This window comes from Cimex lectularius, unplaced genomic scaffold (genome assembly GCF_000648675.2).
Source record: "Cimex lectularius strain Harlan isolate CLEC.00 unplaced genomic scaffold, Clec_2.1 scaffold57, whole genome shotgun sequence".
In the NCBI taxonomy this organism is placed as follows: domain Eukaryota; kingdom Metazoa; phylum Arthropoda; class Insecta; order Hemiptera; family Cimicidae; genus Cimex; species Cimex lectularius.
In genome coordinates, this window is record NW_019392642.1 from 1,310,509 (window position 1) to 1,330,542 (window position 20,034).

The window sequence follows — 20,034 nt, forward strand, 5'->3', positions numbered from 1 at the left end:
TACAGCAGGCATCCAGGTGCTGAGAGACTAGACGTACGAGTAATTTGTTGCTGTAGCTAATAGCTTGGTCATTAACGAGAGTTGAGTCTTCGTCAGAAATAGGTAGGTTGAGCCTCTGCTTATACGGGGAGATAGTACGAATTTTTTTTTGGAGATAGTACACTCTATTTGCAACAACTTCCAACATATAGTCCCTATATCTATTTTCAATCCCTGACGAGTTACGGCCCTAAGAAGAGCCGGGCTGTTTTATAGCGTTGAGACGATGAATCGAGGCCAGGACAGTGCGCGTGTGTGTGTGCCGTTGGTAGTGTGTGCCTTGAACCGTTTGCTGAGGTCCTCGGGTCGTGAGTCGGTTGACTCTGTAGCGGTTGAAGGGATTCTGGTGCAGCAAGTATCAGAGTGCAGCAGCTCGCCAGTTGCCAAGTCGGCTGTGCCGAGAAGGCTAGTTCGAGGATAATGCTGTGAGTACCCTTGCTGTCGTTGTCGTTGCTTCAGTTATTGGCGAGAGACCTCGTTGGGGAGGGGGAGACGGGTGTGAAGTCAGTGGCCCTTAGTTATGTACGAAATGGCTCTACTCTGATGGCTACAGAGTGGAGAGCGAGACCATTCCCCAGAACTGATGGTGACACCTAGCGGGTCGTGCATATTGCGGGTGGCCACCACAAGGGCAACCAGAGGTCTCGTTCGCGAAGGTAGTGGTCGATCACGATGCACTACGAATAGAGACGAACGTTTTATTGATCTTAACGCACTACAGCATCGTCTTGAAAGGTAGTCAACTTCAAGCGGCTGTAATTTAAGGGTGATCTCTATAAAAGTTACCAGAAGGCTGGTGAGAACCTAGTCTCCAGACCTCCCGCATTAGGTTCTCTACTAGCCATCATAACTCAATAAATTTGATCAAAACTCCCGAATTTCTGATCTCATTTAATTTTTTTTATATTAAAATAACTATGTTGTAATTAATATAACGATAAAAATACATATAGTTTGAAATAAACAGCAAAATACAAGTGCCCAGTGTTTTGTCTTCGAGTTATATAACAATATAACGTTTCTATTGATTTTTTCCCCAACAAGACCAAAATGCAATAATAGTAACAAAGAAAATATGGATTCAATAAAAGAAAATTATAATGGCACGTTTTTTCTCCCTTTCTCAGTTTTCATTTCATCTTCACATTTTGGATTTACATAACTACCTGTTATTGCGAGACGTTTCCAATTTCTAGATAAATAACATGGTGCAGGGAAAAAGTTTTTTTTTTTTTAATTCGTCTCGTGTTTCATTTTCCACTTGACAACAAGGGACCGGATTTATATGTATTCACATTTTTTTTCTGAACTTCTTACACTGTTTTCGAATATTTTCCTTTCACGTTTTACGCTATTTACAAGCAAATAAACCGAATTTTGTTGTAGATATTTTTAAATATTTGGCGAATTATACATATAATTACATAGGTTAGCTTAATTGGCATATTTTGGACCATATTTAATAAAATAATTGAAAATAAAAAAAGTAAGTTTTTCATAGAACTTAAAGATTAGAGAGATTTAAACAAAAAATTTCGAGAAAAAGGGAACGGGAATATCTTTTATCATAGATTAATACACGTAACATGTCTCGCCCACGTATTTCATAGAATAACTGAGCATAACATACGAAATGAATTTTTAGATGTGGATACTTTAAATAAGATAAATGTATGTTTTTCTTAAAACCCCGAGTACAGTGTTTTATCGCTTCCACCACAACCCGTCGTTATGAGATGGAGGACTTAGATAGTAAACGTCTTATTGAATGGTGAAAGTATTTTCGAAAATGAAAGAGTCGCAAAACTCGAAGAAAGCACTGCAGCTCTAGAAAAGGCAAAATATATTACGGAAATACTTACTCAAGCAAAATTTAGCTTTTATTGCATCTAACGTTTTGTTTTGATGTGGGAAAACGAAAAAAAAAAAAAATCCTCTCATTCCGTAGAAAACTATTTTATCACCGGATTGACGTATTTTACTTTTGACAATTTAAAAATGTGCATTATTTTATATCGTTTTGGAGATTAAAGATATAAATTTTTATTTTATCATTTTTCACATTTTTCAAATACATAATTACACTTGTAAAGTAACCATTTCAAAAAATGTGTTTTTATTGTATAGATTTTTTTAGGATTATCAAGATGCATTTTTGTTTATGAAATTTTAAAAATGGAAGTTATTTCAAATTCAAATTCATTATTTAACTAATACGTTTAAATTATAAAATTCTTTTAAAAATGCATAGCTAAATGGTTTTTATATTACATACTTTTCTTTCTTCCCTGCATATGAAAAATAAATAATAAACACATAAGTACATATTTTATTTCATATATAAATCTGGACCATATTGATAATAATGAAAGAAACAAACTATGTATCACATAGTTTATCATCTGCTATTCTGGTCAAATATTATGTCTTTGTTAACAAACTATAAAAAATTCGCAGAATTGGGGGTCTTTTTAACGTGATAACATTTGTAATATTTATTTACAACTTCAATAGATTTAATAATAGTTTTCAACAGAAGCAGACATCATTTTACCAAAAACAACAAGGAAACTTGGCTTAATGAACAGTCGAAATGAAATTATTGAGTGTTGTCTTAAATGTTTCGATCGAATCGGGGAAAAAAACATGGTTCATCCGAAAACCGATCGAGTAACACGTCATCCTCGGCATCGGATATGCAGTCCGTAATCTAGTTCATGATGCGGGAGACTCATAGTGGACATAAGTCTCTGTGTACAATGCGTCTTGAAATTTAATTGATTTAGATATTTCAATTTTATCGTTAAAAATCACTCTATATTCATAACAATTGGCAATTTTGACTACTAGATTCTCACCCGGAAAATTAAACCTAAAGCTTTACACTAACACTTCCGATGTAGTTTTCTCTGATCAATTGACTGTTATGACAACAAACGTATAATTCGGTTTTTTAAGAAAAAAGAGCGTTTGTTTATTTTCTGAGTTTTGCGTTATTTTTGTTCGACTCTAAGCTCTTTTATTTAATATATTTAGTCAATAAATCCTGACTATGACAGTTTGCTAGGGAATATATTATAAACCCTGCAATGCGAAATGAACTAGTTTTCTTGTGGGTAGACGAAAACAGGTTTGCAACTGATTTTCTCAGCAGTTTGATCATTCTGGTCTGTTTATATTCGCTGCTTTTCGACAAGTTGGTAGAGTTTGCGATTATGTGATGATGATTACAATGCCCCAGGTGATATTTTATTATTTTTTCAATAAATAAAGTTATAATTAAAAAATACGATTTAAACATATTCTGCTATTGATATCTTTAATTGCTTAGACCGCGGTGGCCGAGTGGTTAGGGCGTCTGTCTCGTTTTTTCCACGTTAGCGGTTCTGGGTTTCGAACCCGGCTTATTTTGTAATTGAGAATCGTATGAAAGAGTAATTGTAAGTGGTTTGAACCCTCGTCCGCGACACCTAATGGATCGCTGGAAGTTAAACCCTTCTATTCGATAGGAATTACATTACTTTTATTATTGATATCTTTAATATTCGATGTGCAAAGTTATGATGGACAGTTACCGTCAGGGAAAATAACAGATGTTGACGTGAAATTATTCATAGGGCACTTTTGTAATTATGTTTACTCCTCGTTGGTTGATGAAGCCGGTTCTAGTTAGGCTTATAATTTCGTTGCGAGCAATATTACAACTCAGAACACAGTACAATTTGACGAATTGAATTGTCATTTCGTGTTGGATACATTTTATCTCGAGGTAACCGGCAGGTTCTTCCGTTTACTCACTTTCCAAAAACGATTTCAATAATTATAAAATAATTGTTATAAAAAATCAAACTATCAATTTATTCCACGTCACTTTGTTTTGACAAAGTGGAATTTTTTTTTCAACTACGAGGTTATATGAACCCGCGGGGTGCCGATGTTTTTGAAAAAAATCCCATTTGTAAGTATGTCGGGTTCGAACGCAGGGCCGCTGGATTCGAACCCGGGACCTTTACCTTACAGTGATGAACGCCGGTCAACGCCTAAACCGTTGCGGCCACCGACTCCCCTCAAAAGTGGATTATTAACGGAGACCTGATTTTTGTGCTATTGCAAATACAATAAATAAAAATCTTGCTCTTATTCCAAATTATAATATATTATTATTTCTCTTATTATTATTAAGTAAATAAAAGTAGTGTTTTAGTCAAATTAGGATGTGACGAACGAGGAGCCAAACAACTTTATAATATCTACTATAAATTGTTACCAATTAAAATTTCCCTGGCTGTAACAGGATTCGAACCCAGAACGGCAGCGTTGACATTACGTGTTCCCTATTTTTTATTACCCAAATTATTTATCTGAACTTTGGCCCACTTTGACCCCTTCACTTCTTTTCCTAGAAATCTCTTGTCCAAGCTTGACTACCAAAGGTTATTTCTCCATATTGTGCACTGTCTATCTTTACTTTTTGTTCTTGGACTGGCATTGAATTTCAGTCATATCGTCCAATTATTTACAGTCGGTTCCAAGTTACACTTTATCACCCTAACCCTCGTGTGCCTCTGATAAGGCATCGGCCGCCCATGCCGACCCGAGGCCGACACGAGTACAGCTTGTGCTTGGTGGTTGAGTGGTTGCCACGCCCTCTGGGCTACACCTTTATTTTGCGCCCGGACACCCCCCTTGTAACCAAGGGTTGGGAGGGGGTCACAGGATAGAATGAAGGAACCTGGATTGAAAAAGGGACGTGGATGAAGACACGAGGTGAGCCGTTTCGGGGTCTCGAGCCTCAACCACATTATACACCCGTCGTCGCTGTAGTTCCACATTGAGTGGGCTACAGCTCCCTGGGTGGGAGTAATTGGTCAGTCAGTGCCCGCAATGAAATTGACACTGCAGCTTATCATTTATCTGAAGTTATTAGTTTCTTTGGCTTCAGCTAACATTGTCCTTGTAGCTGTCTTGGATAAGGCATCTCTGCAAGGTTTAGAGATGGCGAGTAGGGCGGCAGAAAGGTAATCGTATGAGAAAATGATTACACGACCTCTTTAACTTCAGCAGTTTTATGGATACTGGCATTGTCATAATTAGATATGCGTTACATAATGAAAGCCCATCACGTTTTTTACATAGCTCACGTAAAAAAATACAAAAGTGTAAGCTGTTACCGGCTATCATTTTTCACATATTTATATTCTTGATGAAATAATTTTCCTTTTTTAAAATTTAAATAAAGGTTTTCCCAACTTCCAGCTAGTATTTATTTTCTTCCCGACTATAAAATCTCAAATGAGGCGATTATTAAATTAGTTGAGACGATTATTAAATGGAATGAAACGATTATTAAATGGGATGAAACGATTATTAAATAGGCTTAATTAAATTCAATGAGACGATTATTAAATTAGTTGAAAAAATTATTAATTTGACTAAACAATGTTGTATGAATCTTCGTGCCAAGATCTAGAAGTGTATTAAGCCTGTTAACCAACGATTTTGGCAACAGCCAAGCCAATTTGTCCTCAGAGGCAAGCTGGTTTTAATGGAAAGTTTAGAACAGTTAATATAAAATGGCATAATGAAATAAAGCGATTCGTAGCAATCCATTAGTTAAGCTTATTGTTAAACAGATAAAAAATGACGATATACAATAATAAACAATATATTTTTCAGATTCTTCCCGACACACACACAAATTAGAAGATAAATCAACAAAAGAGGAATGCCTACGGTAAAAATTCCATAGCAATTTGATAATTTTATACAATGCCTGCTAAGTTATTGGCTAGTTTCTGAACTATTAACATTAATGATTATTTGGAGATCTTGAGATGCGGTCTGGTGTGGCGTAAGTTTTAGAGAAACATTTTTTTATAGTGCCAACGATTCGATTTTTATTGAGATGATCTTAGGGCCTTGTGTTGTCTGCATTTTAACAAAAAAGTTGTCTGATTGTTTTTGTTGAAATGCAGATAACACAAGGCCCTGAAGATGATCTCAATAAAGATCGAAACGTTAGCATGATAAAAAAAGTTTTTCTAAAACCTACATCACACCAGACCGCATCTCACGATCTCCAAATAATCATTAACTAACGGTCTAAACACCACACATTAACATTAATATGTTGCCCCATAGTCTAACAGTTCATCAAATTGTGTAGTGAAATTCCAGTTACATTACATTTTAAGATACGTAATCAGTGAATATATAGTTTATAAATTAATTGATTCCATAATAAGCAGGAATCCATTTGTGCTTAGAAGTTTGGTGGGAATATAGAATTTCTCTTAGGGGCGAAATTCACTTCTTTCGCTCGATATACTTTATTGAAGCGATCAAACTGGAATAACTATATATCCACGTATTTTAAAGATTAATCATCCAGACGTCTACAAATCTTTGTACTTGTACTTTGTTGAGTACTTTGTTCTCTTTTCAGTTTAACAGTAAGGGAAATTCTTCGTGTTTGGTCTGTTATTAATTTTGAAAAGGGATCGTATGAGGGAGGGATTGCCGTTTACAGAACCATTTGGGTCTGTGAAATCTTTTATGCACAGTTTGATTTTATGACTTTAGTCTTTCACTTTTTTTCAAGAATAATTATAATCTCCAATATCCATATAATACGACCTCATTTTTTTTGTAATTTCGAAACAAAAGAAAGTCTCAAAATGCATTGATACATTTTTTTACAAATTTATGTGGCAGTAATAATATTAATAATAATAATAGCGATGGTTATTCGGAGATCGTGAGATGCGGTCTGGTGTGAAGTAGGATTTAGAAAAACATTTTCTTTATCGTGCCAACGTTTCGATGCTTATTAAGATCATCTTCAGGGCTCAAAAAAGATCAAAACTTTGGCGCGATAAAGAAAATGTTTTTCTAAAACCTACATCACACCAGACCGCATCTCACGATCTCCGAATAATCATTGACTAACGGTCTCTAAACACCACATAAAATAATAGTAGCCTTGTATGGGCTAAACCACTCAAGTGCCCAGCTTATGGCTTTAGGTTTTATTGTGGCTACCACCTCCTTCTACTATTCCTTTGTGGTTTTTATTTGTTTTGACCGTTCAAGGAGTATTTCTTCCATATGGTTCCCACGAGTAGCTAGGGATATAGGGTGTCAGCCTCAACAGAGCCCCACATGCTGGGGTAAGCCTGAATACGACAGGGTGTCGGCCGGTTCCCTGTGGGCTCCGTTTGGGACACTATATTTTATCATCCCAGAGCCATTCATCTTTCGTCACGGGTCGCTTAACAACTTGGATTAGGTTCGCCATTTCCTCTATTAGACTGCCTCGAAGCGACGGCAATTGTGGGATTTATTATTATGTAGGTGCAGGTTCTTGCAACTAGGATGAGAAAAAATCCTAGTAAGATCTTACACTATGGAGCCGCTGGCAAAGTTATGGAGGCTGATTAATAACCTGAAGCTGGCCAGTGAGGTATAAATAACAGGGGAGCACAATAGATCTATTCAGGTCGAGGTGCAGTAGGCCTTGTGGCCGTCTCTTTTATGTTTATCCCTATCCCTAATAAAGCCTTTATTGAAATATTAATATAAACAACGCTCTGCCTACCTAATCTACACCAACTCCCTCAGCGCGGTTACTGCTGTCCTAGACAGGTGCTTCGTCCACCGTCTCGTTGTGCTCTTGCTGGATAGATACGACGAACTGCAGAGTCCCGGCAAAACGGTGGTTGTAGCCGGACACATAGGTCTGAAGGGTCAAAGCGGTGAAGGCTGGAACGTTGTACCCTCAGCACTTAACCACAGCGATCCGACCTCCTGACGTTACAAATACAATACAAACATTATTAAAAGAAAGTGGCAGCGTCGGTGATTAGGTTAGTGAAGCTCTCACGTGTCAAGAGAACTGACGATAGGAGGCTCTTGGAGGACCTAACTCGTAGAAGAAAGGGGAGGTCATCTCACTCGATTAAGGATATGCCTTGCGAGGTTGACATACGGACACTTACTTGTGGCCAAATCACGCGTATGTGTCCAGCATACAGAGAAAGGATGATCAATTATTATTAATGGGTGCAATTCTTGGTGCCATATAGAGAACCCGTAGGAAATGAGAATTGGGTCCCCTATACCGATTTTTGGAGGAAACAGAGCTGTTTTGTTTTATATAGTAATGATAGTTTTGTGTATCTTGCATATGTTAAGAGTGAATGTCTTTATTGGCGTGAATATATAGTGTAAGAAGGTAGATGCCGAAATATTGAATACACTATCAGTTCTCAATTAGGTGTAAAGGGTACTGAGAAATATAACCCTAACCTAAGGTCAAGATCTGACTATGGATTGCCAATACTTGGGGTGGGTGATTCTCAAGACCTGCCGGTAATTGATTGTAAATTTGAAAAGTTTAGATTGCCGGCGGACTGCGAGAATTGTTAGACTCAACTCTGTACATGTGTGTATGATAATAAATGTAAACATTGTGTACACAATTAGTTGGGTCGTTTCCGATCATACTGATCTGCTCTATCCCTAACTACTTTGGTCTGTAGACGCGTTTTAAAATGTCTATAGAGAAATGAGGAACAACTTATAACTAACTAAATTAACTAATTATAATTAATACCTGAGAAGAAGTTGAAAATAAAATTTATAAAATATGAAATAAATAGCTATTCTTGCTCGTGGATGTCAAACAGAATCAGTTAGGTCTCTGGGGGAAATTCAATTTTATCCGATTGGTGCAGTCTTATTTGCCGAAGAAGAGATGGCAGCTGTTTGATCACTGTAAACGGTTTCTCGGTCGGCATAATGTCATCGTATCAATACGACAAACATCCGACTGGAGTAAAGGCGAAACGGGTTCTTCACGAACAAACAACCTGACTAAGAAGATTATATTCCACATGTCATCATCCACTTTCTGGCCTGCACGAGCATCACCGTAGTCGGAATAAAGTCAAATCTTGCTCAATCTCGACAGACTGAGAAGCGTTCTTTCATTTTCTTTTATATGAAAACGGAAATAAAAATATACTGTGAAACATTTCTCTTTCTATTGGAATTCCTTACATGTTTCGAATGTCTGCAATAAATGGAAAATTAAATGGTCATATGCGTCTGTATAATTGGACATAGTCCCATAAGTAGCAAGAACCGGCAGTCTGTTAAAAGGGCTCCATGAACTGATTGATCTCTGGACGAACAGTCATAGAAGACATAATAGCGTCTTTCAAATCATCAGTTCTTTAAAAATGGGTATCAATGTGATTTAGTGTTTAATATAATAAGCGAAGTAAAAACTCGTGTTTTAGAATGTCAGGGAGAAAATAAGGGAGAAAGTTGTTTTAGCCAGGCGTTATAAATCCACCAAGGGCCATATAATGGCATGTGAGCTAAGATGAACCAAACGCCAATTTCAGTGTGGCTAGACATAATGAAAGAACTCTTCGTTGGGAAGTTATTCAGAAGTTAAGACCAATGAAACCAACCCCTTGGAAGACTTTCAAATCAGTCGAGTACGAACTTCTCAAGGAACCCCATCAGAGCTAGCAGCACATATTGTCGGAACATTTTACACACCCTTTAGTTGAATAGTGGTATGGAGCCCACGACGTATAATAAAAAGATATTTGTTAAGCCAAGGGAGCGTAATAACAACCATGAATGGATCATAATTGACAACCGGTGGTTAGATGTCCAACGCTATTTCGAGATGACTGTGTGGTAGGTGGTTTGGTTCTTCTTTTTATACCAAGGAAGCCTACTGATGACGTACAGTAAGCAGGAATGGTTTCCTATAGCAACAGATGAAATCCTGTTTCCATACACCGCTGTGAACAAATTATAATATTAATCTCTATAGAATTGTAATATAATATCTATTAATAATCTATAAAATTCTATCTCATAGTTTCTTTTCCACTGCGGTTTTCCCTACATGCTACCTTTAAAAAAATTGTTTATTTACTAATTGTTTTTGAGAGTGGACACCATTATTCGAGGTAAAATGCTTTGAAATGAATCGGATATTAATCAGGCCTTTTCTTTTATCTCATGTTGTTTTACCATTCAATGTACCCGATTGATATAAAACAAAAAAATAGAAAAAATAGAATGCTTGAAATAGAAATATATTTTAATTGTTAGCCCATTATTTTCATTTAGTTCCAGTTGAACAAACGGACATTTTATGTGTATAATCTCAACATTTCTCAACTCGGATACCCTGGACATGGTATAAATACAGTTAAATTCCAATATATCGTAAGGGGACGATGGATAAATACGATCACTGTATCGAGATTATAGCATATCGAGGGTACAACATTTAAAATTGTGTGTAGAGATTAGTGACCGTTAGTCGATAGTTATTCAGATATCGTGAGATGCGGTCGGGTTTAAAATTGTGTATAAAGTTGTATATTTATACATGCTTTTTTTTATAAACATTATAAGAATTTTTGAAAATATTGATCAATTTTTGTTTGCATTAAAACGTTATTTAAACGTGTGCAGTCTAATGCGATTCAATAGAGTGAATTACTCAGAACACGTTTTCATCCAAATTTGATTTCGGTAAAAAAATGATGTAAGCGATTGATCAATTTCTTGTCCTCTTTAGGAATGTAAGTCGGAACTTCTTCTTCTAGTTTTTGTCTTCTTCACCATTCATATCGTTCGTTTCAGTTAAAATTTCGTTAAGCATTCCAGTAACTGCAACTTATCTTAAAAATTAACCAACTCCTGTAAGGGGAGGGGGATGTTCTTCATTTTGAGACAAGTATTGCTATCCGATGGGGGCCTGGAGTTCATTTTCCGGTTCCATGGCCAATACATCCACCTTTAGAAAAACCACAAGTTCTGAAGTGAAATTGATTGTGGTTGCCATTACCTTTTCCATGCGTTGTCGGCAATATTTATATGCAGTAATTATGTGGTTTACTTTGTATCAGTGGCATTGGGTGTATCAAACAAAATCCTGGCTGACCCTTATGGTCTACTGCTTTAGTCTGGAGCTTGGTACATCCGTATAAGGAAACCTCTACTCCTCTACTACTACTACTACTACTACTACTACTGCTACTGCTACTGCTACTGCTACTGCTACTGCTACTACTACTACTACTACTACTACTACTATTATGTTTATTAAAATGGTGGCCAGTAAGAACAGATACATTGCTTTAGAACAGATAGGCTCAGCTGTCCCCGCCAATGGTTTTTCTTCGCAAAATTCTAAAGTCAAGGATAAACTTTTCAACTACTGTATACCTTTCCCAAGTGAACTCCCATAGCATTGCTGCTAGACACTTAATTATCCTCCGTATGCTATCAAGGGGTAACGTCTATTAAATAATTTGGGGATTTGAATGGAAGCTCTACATGGAGCGGGAAGCTATCCCCTATCCCACAAAGAAAATCCTGGAAATAGACCCTTGTGGTCTACGTGACATGGAGCTCGGTCCATCCTTAAACCTCTACCCCTCTACTACTACTGCTACTACTTATTCATAGATTTAATAGGGATTTCATTGCTAAAATACGAATTGTAAGACGTTTTGTTTGAATGTGGAAAAAATACGTTATACCGAGGGGACTGAAATGCACTGGTTTTACACAATTTAACGAGATGTTTTTTCAAGGGATCAGCAGTTTCTTACGATATATTGGGATTTTAATGTGCATGTTCAAACATATTTTTACATTACATTTATTAAAATTGAATTCACTAATATTAGTCGTAACTCTAATAAAACATTTATTCTACATCATTGCATTTCTTTTGTTTACAGACTGCTCCGTCGATACATACAACAGTTAATTAAACACATTTTAAAGTATCTTCAATCAAAGGACATGCCAACGGTAAATACTTCAACAATTAATTTATTATGTTTTTACATAGTGTTTTTGTCATTTTGTTTTTAAACGTAACTAGTTGTAATTTTTGGATGAATTTTAAAAGAGAAATATGAGAGAACTAGTGTTAATACATATTTAGTAGTATTCAAGTATTACGTAAAACACATATACAAATTTTATATTGCACACAATATACATATTTTAAAGACAGAAAAAATGTATATTGAATTGAAATAGAACCTCAGTCTTGCTTATTATTTATGAGTTTTTGCTGTAAGTTATTAGGTTATTACAATAATTAGCATCGAAAAGCCGACTGCCCATTTTCATGTGCATATGCAATTTTCGAATTGATTAGTAATTGGTTTTGTGAGGAGTAAGAATAAATGTATGTAGTTCGTCTGAGATGGTAATAAAGGAAGATAAATTGAGAAAACGCATTAAACCGTGAACGTGGGAAAGCGATGCTTGCGAGTCGGAAATCGCGGGTAAACGGAGTCTATTCTCTAGCGGCCGCATGGCACAATTTAGCATTAGCATACTTGATTGAGCATAAAAAGCCCTTCCCTCAAGGATACGGCCTAACGTTTGTACAACAATGTCCAAACTGGGCTTTCCGGTATTTTACACTGTAATTGTGTATACGTTCAAACTTGAACTACGGATTTATTGCACATTCATGTAAATATCAGGGGGTTGCAAATGTTTCGCCAACTCAGTGCTCCAGTACAACTATTTATTGAGGAAGCATTACAGTTATTATTATTCGAAATTTGAAGTTTTTGTTCATTGCGTTGAATGGTTCAGTAATACAGTGTGATTCACTCATAGGACAAAGTTCGTCAGGTGCTTCTACAATAAATGCAACAAAAAAAAAGAAGTTTTTATAAACCATCGTCCGATTCTCAACCCTTTGGCAGATATTCAACATTTTATGTTTGTTTTCCTACTATCCTCAGTTTTCGTCATAAATCTACTCGTCGTTTTTGGGGAAATCCCCCAACAAAAAAGCACTGAAAAAACGTTAATTCTTTTTTTTGAAGAACGCACTCTTCTCTATTTATATTTGGTTAAAAAACACTAAATCTTTCAAAAACTGGTAAATTTAAGGTTTGTCAAATCACTAAATTTGCAACCTCATTTTGCAAATTCAACGTTGACCTTGGCAAATTTCATAACAACTTCGTTTAATAAGATTTCTGGTGGTATCCCATTTTTTTCAATTATATCGAACTATGCAGAAATTTTATGCTATAAGGGAAAAAAGTGGTAACGGTGTGAAAAAGGGGGAGTCGGGTTCCTCTAGTAATTCAACTTTTAGTCCTGGGGATAATTTATTACACAACTTTAACTTAATAAAAAAACAAAAAGAAAGAAAAATGCAACAAAACCCATAAAAAAGAGTCAATAAACATAAATAACAAATAAAGAAACAATATGAATTCAATATCTACACTAATCTTAGCCAAATGAAAGAAAAAGAACAACAAAACTGAAGTTGTAAAACCAAACTTTAACCTAATGAAGCACAAGTTATAAAAAAGCACAAATAAAGAAAAACCAACGTTAAAATCAAATCCATTAGAGTTCGTGGTTGATTGACTTATCTTTTCTTCAATTAATTCGAAAGCTGGGTTGAGATAGAAAGTTGGTGTCCGAGAGGATCCAAGTCACGACAGATCAAGTGTTAGAGCCGGGGCGTATTTAGCCGAAGGTCGTGGGTTCGAATCCCGCTCACGACACTGACGTTTTTATCTCAACCAATATCTTACATAAAGATCAATTAGTTAAAATCAAAGAAGAGACAATAAACAAAGCGAACAACCAATGGAGAAAAATTACGTAGAATTCTTTCTCTTGTGGTTTCTTTAGTTTTCGATTTTTGTAGAACGAAGAAGTTGTTATAAAATTTCGCCAGCCTGCTAGTTTTTTACAAATTTTAAATTTAGCATTTTGTAAAGGATAATCCCTCCGCAGATACTAGTAATTTTGCCTGGAATTGAATTGAACATAAAACTTGAAATGAAAAACAGATTTTATGCAATTTTATTCTGGGTCTTTTGTACAATAATTAAAAAAAACACTTAATTACAATAATAATCAGCAACGTTAATCGTTACAAGAATTTGGGAAAAACCTGCCAAATTTACAGCCCTAAATGCGAATTAAAACTAAATAAATTAAAACCTACTTGGTTCTAAAAGAAAAGAGTAATAAAAGATAATTCTATTTACGTGAACGGGAGATCGTTGAATATCGTGGAAGGGCGGAGGATTCTCACTCCCGGGAATGATACTTTCAGTGATATAATTTGATATAATGGAAATTGTATAAGAAAATGTCTTACTGAAGAATCAAGTTGTATCAGAAGGATCAAAATTAAAACTTATGCGGCCCAATTTAATTTGAATTACACGTTCTTAAAGCTGCTAAAAGCTTCGTGGAAATGTTCTAGTCGGTTCTAGTAATAATCTTCCCACCGACCTGATTTAACTGAAAGTTTATGAATTCATTTCAATGTACGTCAGATCAAGTTTTGAACAAAACGGAAACAACTTTTTTAGACAATAACGTTTTAATAGCAAATAGGGTCAAATGGAAGTTTTTACTATTCTAGAACTTCTTACTATATTTAAGTAGCTGTAACAGTTTTTAAATTCATAGCTCTTCAGATGGTCAATTAAGTAGACATTACCTCAAAGTCGAGTTAATAAAATATCTCAATTATCTCGAAGTTTATAAGACAGAGGCAACCGCGGCCGACTCCCCAAATAAGCGACCAATGTCAGGGCTTACAACGTCTCAGATATGAAAGTCGTTAAAAAATATAATTTAAATTTGTCTAAACGATTGGCTTTTCTAAAAGATTTTGAAGTTAAAAACAAATGTATTTTTTGTACTGATAATAAATAGTAAAATGGTAAGCAGTGACAGTACAATTGTGGTTGTTACGTGGAGTAAGAATAAATTTATTAAATCCATTATATTTCTTTGTCCGATTGACCAAATAAATTTTTTCAATTAATTAATCTTTTTATCTAAGGTATTGGTTGAAATGAAAAAGTTAGTATCATGAGCGGGATTCGAACCCACGACCTTCGCCGCTGCTCTACCATTTGAGCTATCGTGACATCGATCCACTCGGACACCAACTTCCCGTCCCAACCTACCTTTCGAATTTTCCCCTTTAACTAAATTTCTTTAATACTTTTATTGGTTAATTTATAATTACTTAATTCTCGTATTTTTTATATACACTGAAGGACAAAATTCACACACCACCCTTAAATTTTAATGTAATTTAGGTTTATTCATATTTTGAATAACAAAAATAGGTTTGATTGTAAAAAAAAAGACACAATAAAAAAGAAAAAAGAAATCTAATTCTAAATAAACTGTTATAGTAATGAAAAAAAAACTTTTACCCCGTTTAATACTGATTATTTCCACCTCTGGCTCAAATCACGTCAGTTAAACGCTTTTGCATTCCTTGGAAAAGATTTCTGATAAAATCCTGAGGAATTCTTTCCCATTCATCGAGAACAGCCATTTCCAATTTTCTAGGGTGTTAGGAACTGGGTTTTTCGGTCCAACTCGTCGAGTTAAGTTGGTCCCAAAATGAGTTCGATTGGGTTCAAATCTGGACTTCGGGCTGGTTACACCAAGCACGCAATTCCAACCTCATTCATCTATAACGCGTTCGAAAGGATCTCCCAAATTGCACAAGTTGTTCGCTTATGTCAGCTACCTCTGTGTAGTTAGAAATCTTCCTCGTCAACAAAACAATTCCGAGCGGGCTTCCTGGAGGAGGAACCTTACCTTTTTCCTGAACATCTCCAAAGGAAATTACGCCCACAGATTTTAGCTAGAATTGGGAGAATACTTGTAAATCTATATTAGGATTAAGGATAGTTCGATGATGGATTTGTTTGGTTTGGGAATTGCGGTTGTGAGAGAAAATTTTCCACAGAGATGTGTGTTGGGCGGGTTATGGCATGGAAAATGGTTATGATGGATACAATTGCTTCTTGTATGTATGTAGGTTTTTAAGAATTTTGGAAATTATGATCACGTGGGAATTTCTTAACTGTGAGACGGAAAATTTGGTACTTAACTTCCGAGTGATGGATAGGATTTGAGGAATTGGGCGATTAGATCTGAGTGATGTCCTGCATTCGGATCTGGATGAGGAGTGAAGACCGTTCAAACGTAGTCGGAAAGGCACCTCTTGACTGATATGTCCCAGGACCGTTGAGGCGTCTTATTAGGTCGTGACTTTCTTAGTTGCTACCTATAAGGAGTGTGTATGGATGTATATGGTGGATATGGATTCGAGTATTGGAACTGGGATGAAAGGTATTTGGATAATTCGCATTTCAGAGTAGGCAGTTTTTCTCGTACTCTCCGAAAAAATAAAAATAAATAAGTAATTAAATTTTATCCTATAATTTAATAATTAAGTAATTATCAAATAGCATTGATATGCTTGTACCTCTCTGCTAATTATAGCAATATGGCACTTTGATTATCGAATATAGGCCAAAATAAAAAGAGGAATTGAACAAAGAGAGCTAAGCACGCAACACACTTGCCCGATGCAACGCTATGCGACGCTACCCGATGCTACCCCTCGCAAATCCAAAGTCCAATTTTTCATTAGGATGTATTACCCCCATGCACATCTGACCAATGCTATGCAACGCTACCCTACTGTACTTTCTGCGATTCCAACTGTCCAAAATTTCGTCGGGTAGCATCGAGTACAGTCGAAGATAAAAGAACCGGACACTCATATTTTTATTCAAACTACATGCATTATTGCCGTTATATTAATTACAACAAACTTACTTTAATATAAACCAAAAAAACCGAGATCAAAAATTCATTAGTTTTTATTAAAAAAATATTAATTATAATGGTTTGGTAGACAATTGATCAAAACACCGGAATACCATTTTTTAATATAATGACATTAACTAACAATGTATTACACGAATTCGCTCATAAAATTTAATTAACAATTTATTTCATGGTTTTGCTCATAAAATTATACCAGTTTTGTCGAGTGCGTCAGAACAGGACACTCATATTTTTGTTGTTTATTTCAATGTAAGTACATGTAATTTTGTCTTTATATTAATTACAACATTCCTATTTTAATTAACCAAATTAAACGAGATCAAAAATTCATAAGTTTTTGTAAAAATTATTTAATTATGATGTTTAGGCAGAAAATTTATCAAAACACCGGAATAACTTTATTTAAAACAATTAAATTTATTACATGGTTTTGCTCAAAATAATGCATTAAGAACAAAAGAGACGTTGTGATTGTGATACTAATGCACGCTGAGTGACTACGTGACGTGCGCTTGACGTCGCATAGATGTGCACACCCTACCAAAACGAGACAAGGCGTCGCATAGCGTTGCATCGGGTAAGTGTGTTCCCGCCTTTAGTGTATGACGAAGAGCACCTGCGGGACCGAATTTTCAACTAAAATTTCGTTGTGCTAGTTGTGCAAAATAGTTAGCAATAGGTAGAAGACGAGGTGGACAAGTGTTGGATATTTCTTTTATACATATGTGCGTGTAAAGTAATGAGTTGAGTATTGACATTTGCGATATCGGTTGCAGGAAGTTGTATCTATGCACATTGGCCAGGCGGGCGTCCAAATGGGAAACGCCCTCTGGGAGCTGTATGGGCTCGAGCACGGCGTCCTGCCCAACGGGGTGAACGCTTTTCCGAACCAGAATATCGACGAGGGTACGGAGAGCGTCTACATGAACAACAGCGGGAGGCTCGTCCCACGGGCCATTTTCGTGGACCTGGAACCGACGCCGATCGGTAAAACAAAGTTGAAATTTTCCTATAAACTTCTCTTTGTCACTAATTTCGTCTGATCGCAGATGAAATCAGGGTGGGTACGTACCGGCAGCTTTTCAGCCCGGAATTCATGCTGACGGGGAAAGAGGACGCTGCGAGCAACTTCGCCAGAGGATACTACGGTGTCGGCAACGAGATGTCCGACATCTGCTTGGATAGACTGCGGAAGTGCGCTGAGACTTGCCACTCTCTTCAGGGATTCATTATCTTCAGGTCCTTCGGCGGAGGTACAGGCTCCGGATTCGTTGCCAACATTCTCAACAAAATAAAAAGGGACTATGGCAAAACGAGTGTCCTTGAGTTCGCCGTCTACCCTGCACCAAGAGTAAGTCTCACTTTTTATTAATTGCTATTAGGTTCGTAATAATACGTAATAAGTTTTGTTAGTAATTAACAGGGAAGAAGCTTTCGTTTTGTCTTCTCCTACACAAAAATTAATCCAAATCTCCATGTTTCTGGCCATGACATCAAAACAGAATATCAATTTTTTCCCGGGGGTGTTTCAACTACGAGTTTTTACCAGGGGTTACAGTGTTTTGGACAAAAAAAAAGCTCGCTTGTTGGGCCTTAGTGATGAGTCTAACCTTTGTGGCAACCGACGCACCTGAATATCATCTTCAATCCTTTCAGGCTTACTAAAGTGTATTTCTTGTTTGCTCTATGTACTACTGACATCACACAGTATATCACACCTTGTTCATTTTGGCAAAAAACAGCTCACTCTCATTCTCTTACGGTGCTTTATGATGCTGTTCGTTCCTACTTATCTTCCTTTCACAGAGGATTAAAAATTAAAGTAAAACTAAATTAAAATATTTGCCCATACGTCACTTCCCGGCGAGCTATCCCACCTCCAGTTTTCCTATTTCCAAGACCGATTTGGTTCGCTACTTAAGGCTATTGAAAAATTACCATAATATATTGAAACAAAAAGAATTAACTGGATGATACAAACATCCAATTGATGTGAATTTACAACATGAAAAATGTGGCTCAGGTAAAGCTTACGACTTGTATAGAATCTAATCCTTCCACTTAATCAAAACTCTCCTCCTCTGATGAATCTTTCTACCTGTACAACCCTCACCAGCGACATGAAAATCGCCTCTCTTTAGCACAAAATTTAGATATAACCAGTTCCTCTACTCAATGTTGATCATCCAAATCCTTCACTAACCTGGACTTCCTCGTCGCCTGATGATAATCCTCAACGCCGACTGAAACGTCGGTGGCCCCGCGTTCTCATTCAAAGCGATAGTGACTTATATCGTAGATTCACAAATCTGACAAATACAGAGTGACTTCTGCTCTCACTACTATACTCACGAACTTGTAGATAATTTTTCAGTTTTAACCGTCCAATAAATAAAACACGTTGGAAGGAGTGCTTTCGCTGGTAAGTTAAATTTGTTCAAAGTTAAAACGCGTTTGAGTGAAGTGTCAATTTGCGAGAATAGACGAACACTGTAAAACATTCGTTGTGATTTACCAACAAACAACACCACCTTGAAAAAGGCAATGGACCCTTGCCAGGTCCCACCAATTCGTAAAAGCTGATCTATCCCCTTATCATACAATCCTTCAACACGACTAAAAATATCATTTCCATGCCAACTATTACCACTGCAGACTCGTCGTACCACCGAGGAAACGACATTTATTAAATGACACTCGTACATTTGGCCTTCGTGTTTAACGTGTAAATTTTGATAATTATTTAAATTGATATTGTACTAATGTCAATTATTGAGAGAATTTTTAATTGGCTGGAATGTTTTATTTTTTAAGAAAATAACTGTTCATTCGTTCTGAATCTACCCCTACTACTATGTTGTGTCGAGTTGTGAAATTTAATTCCTACCGCTTGCGAGGAGGGATGTGTGCCATTTAAATTGTTTCACTGTCGAATATTCAGTCATCGTATATTATTCCTCCAGCCATTTTTAACATCCTTTCCCTGCTTTCAAAACTTCAACCCCCTTATATATTATGTTAATATTGTGTTGTCTTACAATTTGAATTTTTCCACTTATTCGTTCCTTCTGAAAGGTTATTTTGTCTTAAACTCCGTCAAATGTTTTAACGAATGTTTACTTACTGTAAAGACTTCCATACCTGCTTTGAAATGGAAGTATCTATGTTTCGGTATCTTTTCGAAATTGAATAAATCAAATCGATCAAATCAGATATCCTTTTTTTAAATTAAAAAATTGGAAATTGGTCATTTTTTCCAGTCATCATGTTCATTGTCTGTTC

The 20,034-nt window shown here is 36.1% G+C and overlaps 1 protein-coding gene across 6 annotated transcripts in view; it reads left to right on the top strand.

Moving 5' to 3' along the window:
• Positions 1–20,034, top strand: part of LOC106661759 (tubulin alpha-3 chain-like) — a 58,417-nt gene that overhangs the window by 5,164 nt on the left and 33,219 nt on the right. For 5 of the 6 annotated variants that reach the window (XM_014385365.2, XM_014385366.2, XM_014385364.2 and 2 more), the window contains exons 2-5: positions 5,716–5,773; positions 11,823–11,895; positions 17,529–17,739; positions 17,802–18,103. In XM_014385365.2, the coding sequence (XP_014240851.1) occupies positions 11,887–11,895; positions 17,529–17,739; positions 17,802–18,103 (522 nt within the window). In that variant the 5' untranslated portion in view covers positions 5,716–5,773; positions 11,823–11,886. The remainder of the gene's footprint in view (positions 1–5,715; positions 5,774–11,822; positions 11,896–17,528; positions 17,740–17,801; positions 18,104–20,034) is intronic. The other variant, XM_024229955.1, reaches the window with a different exon arrangement.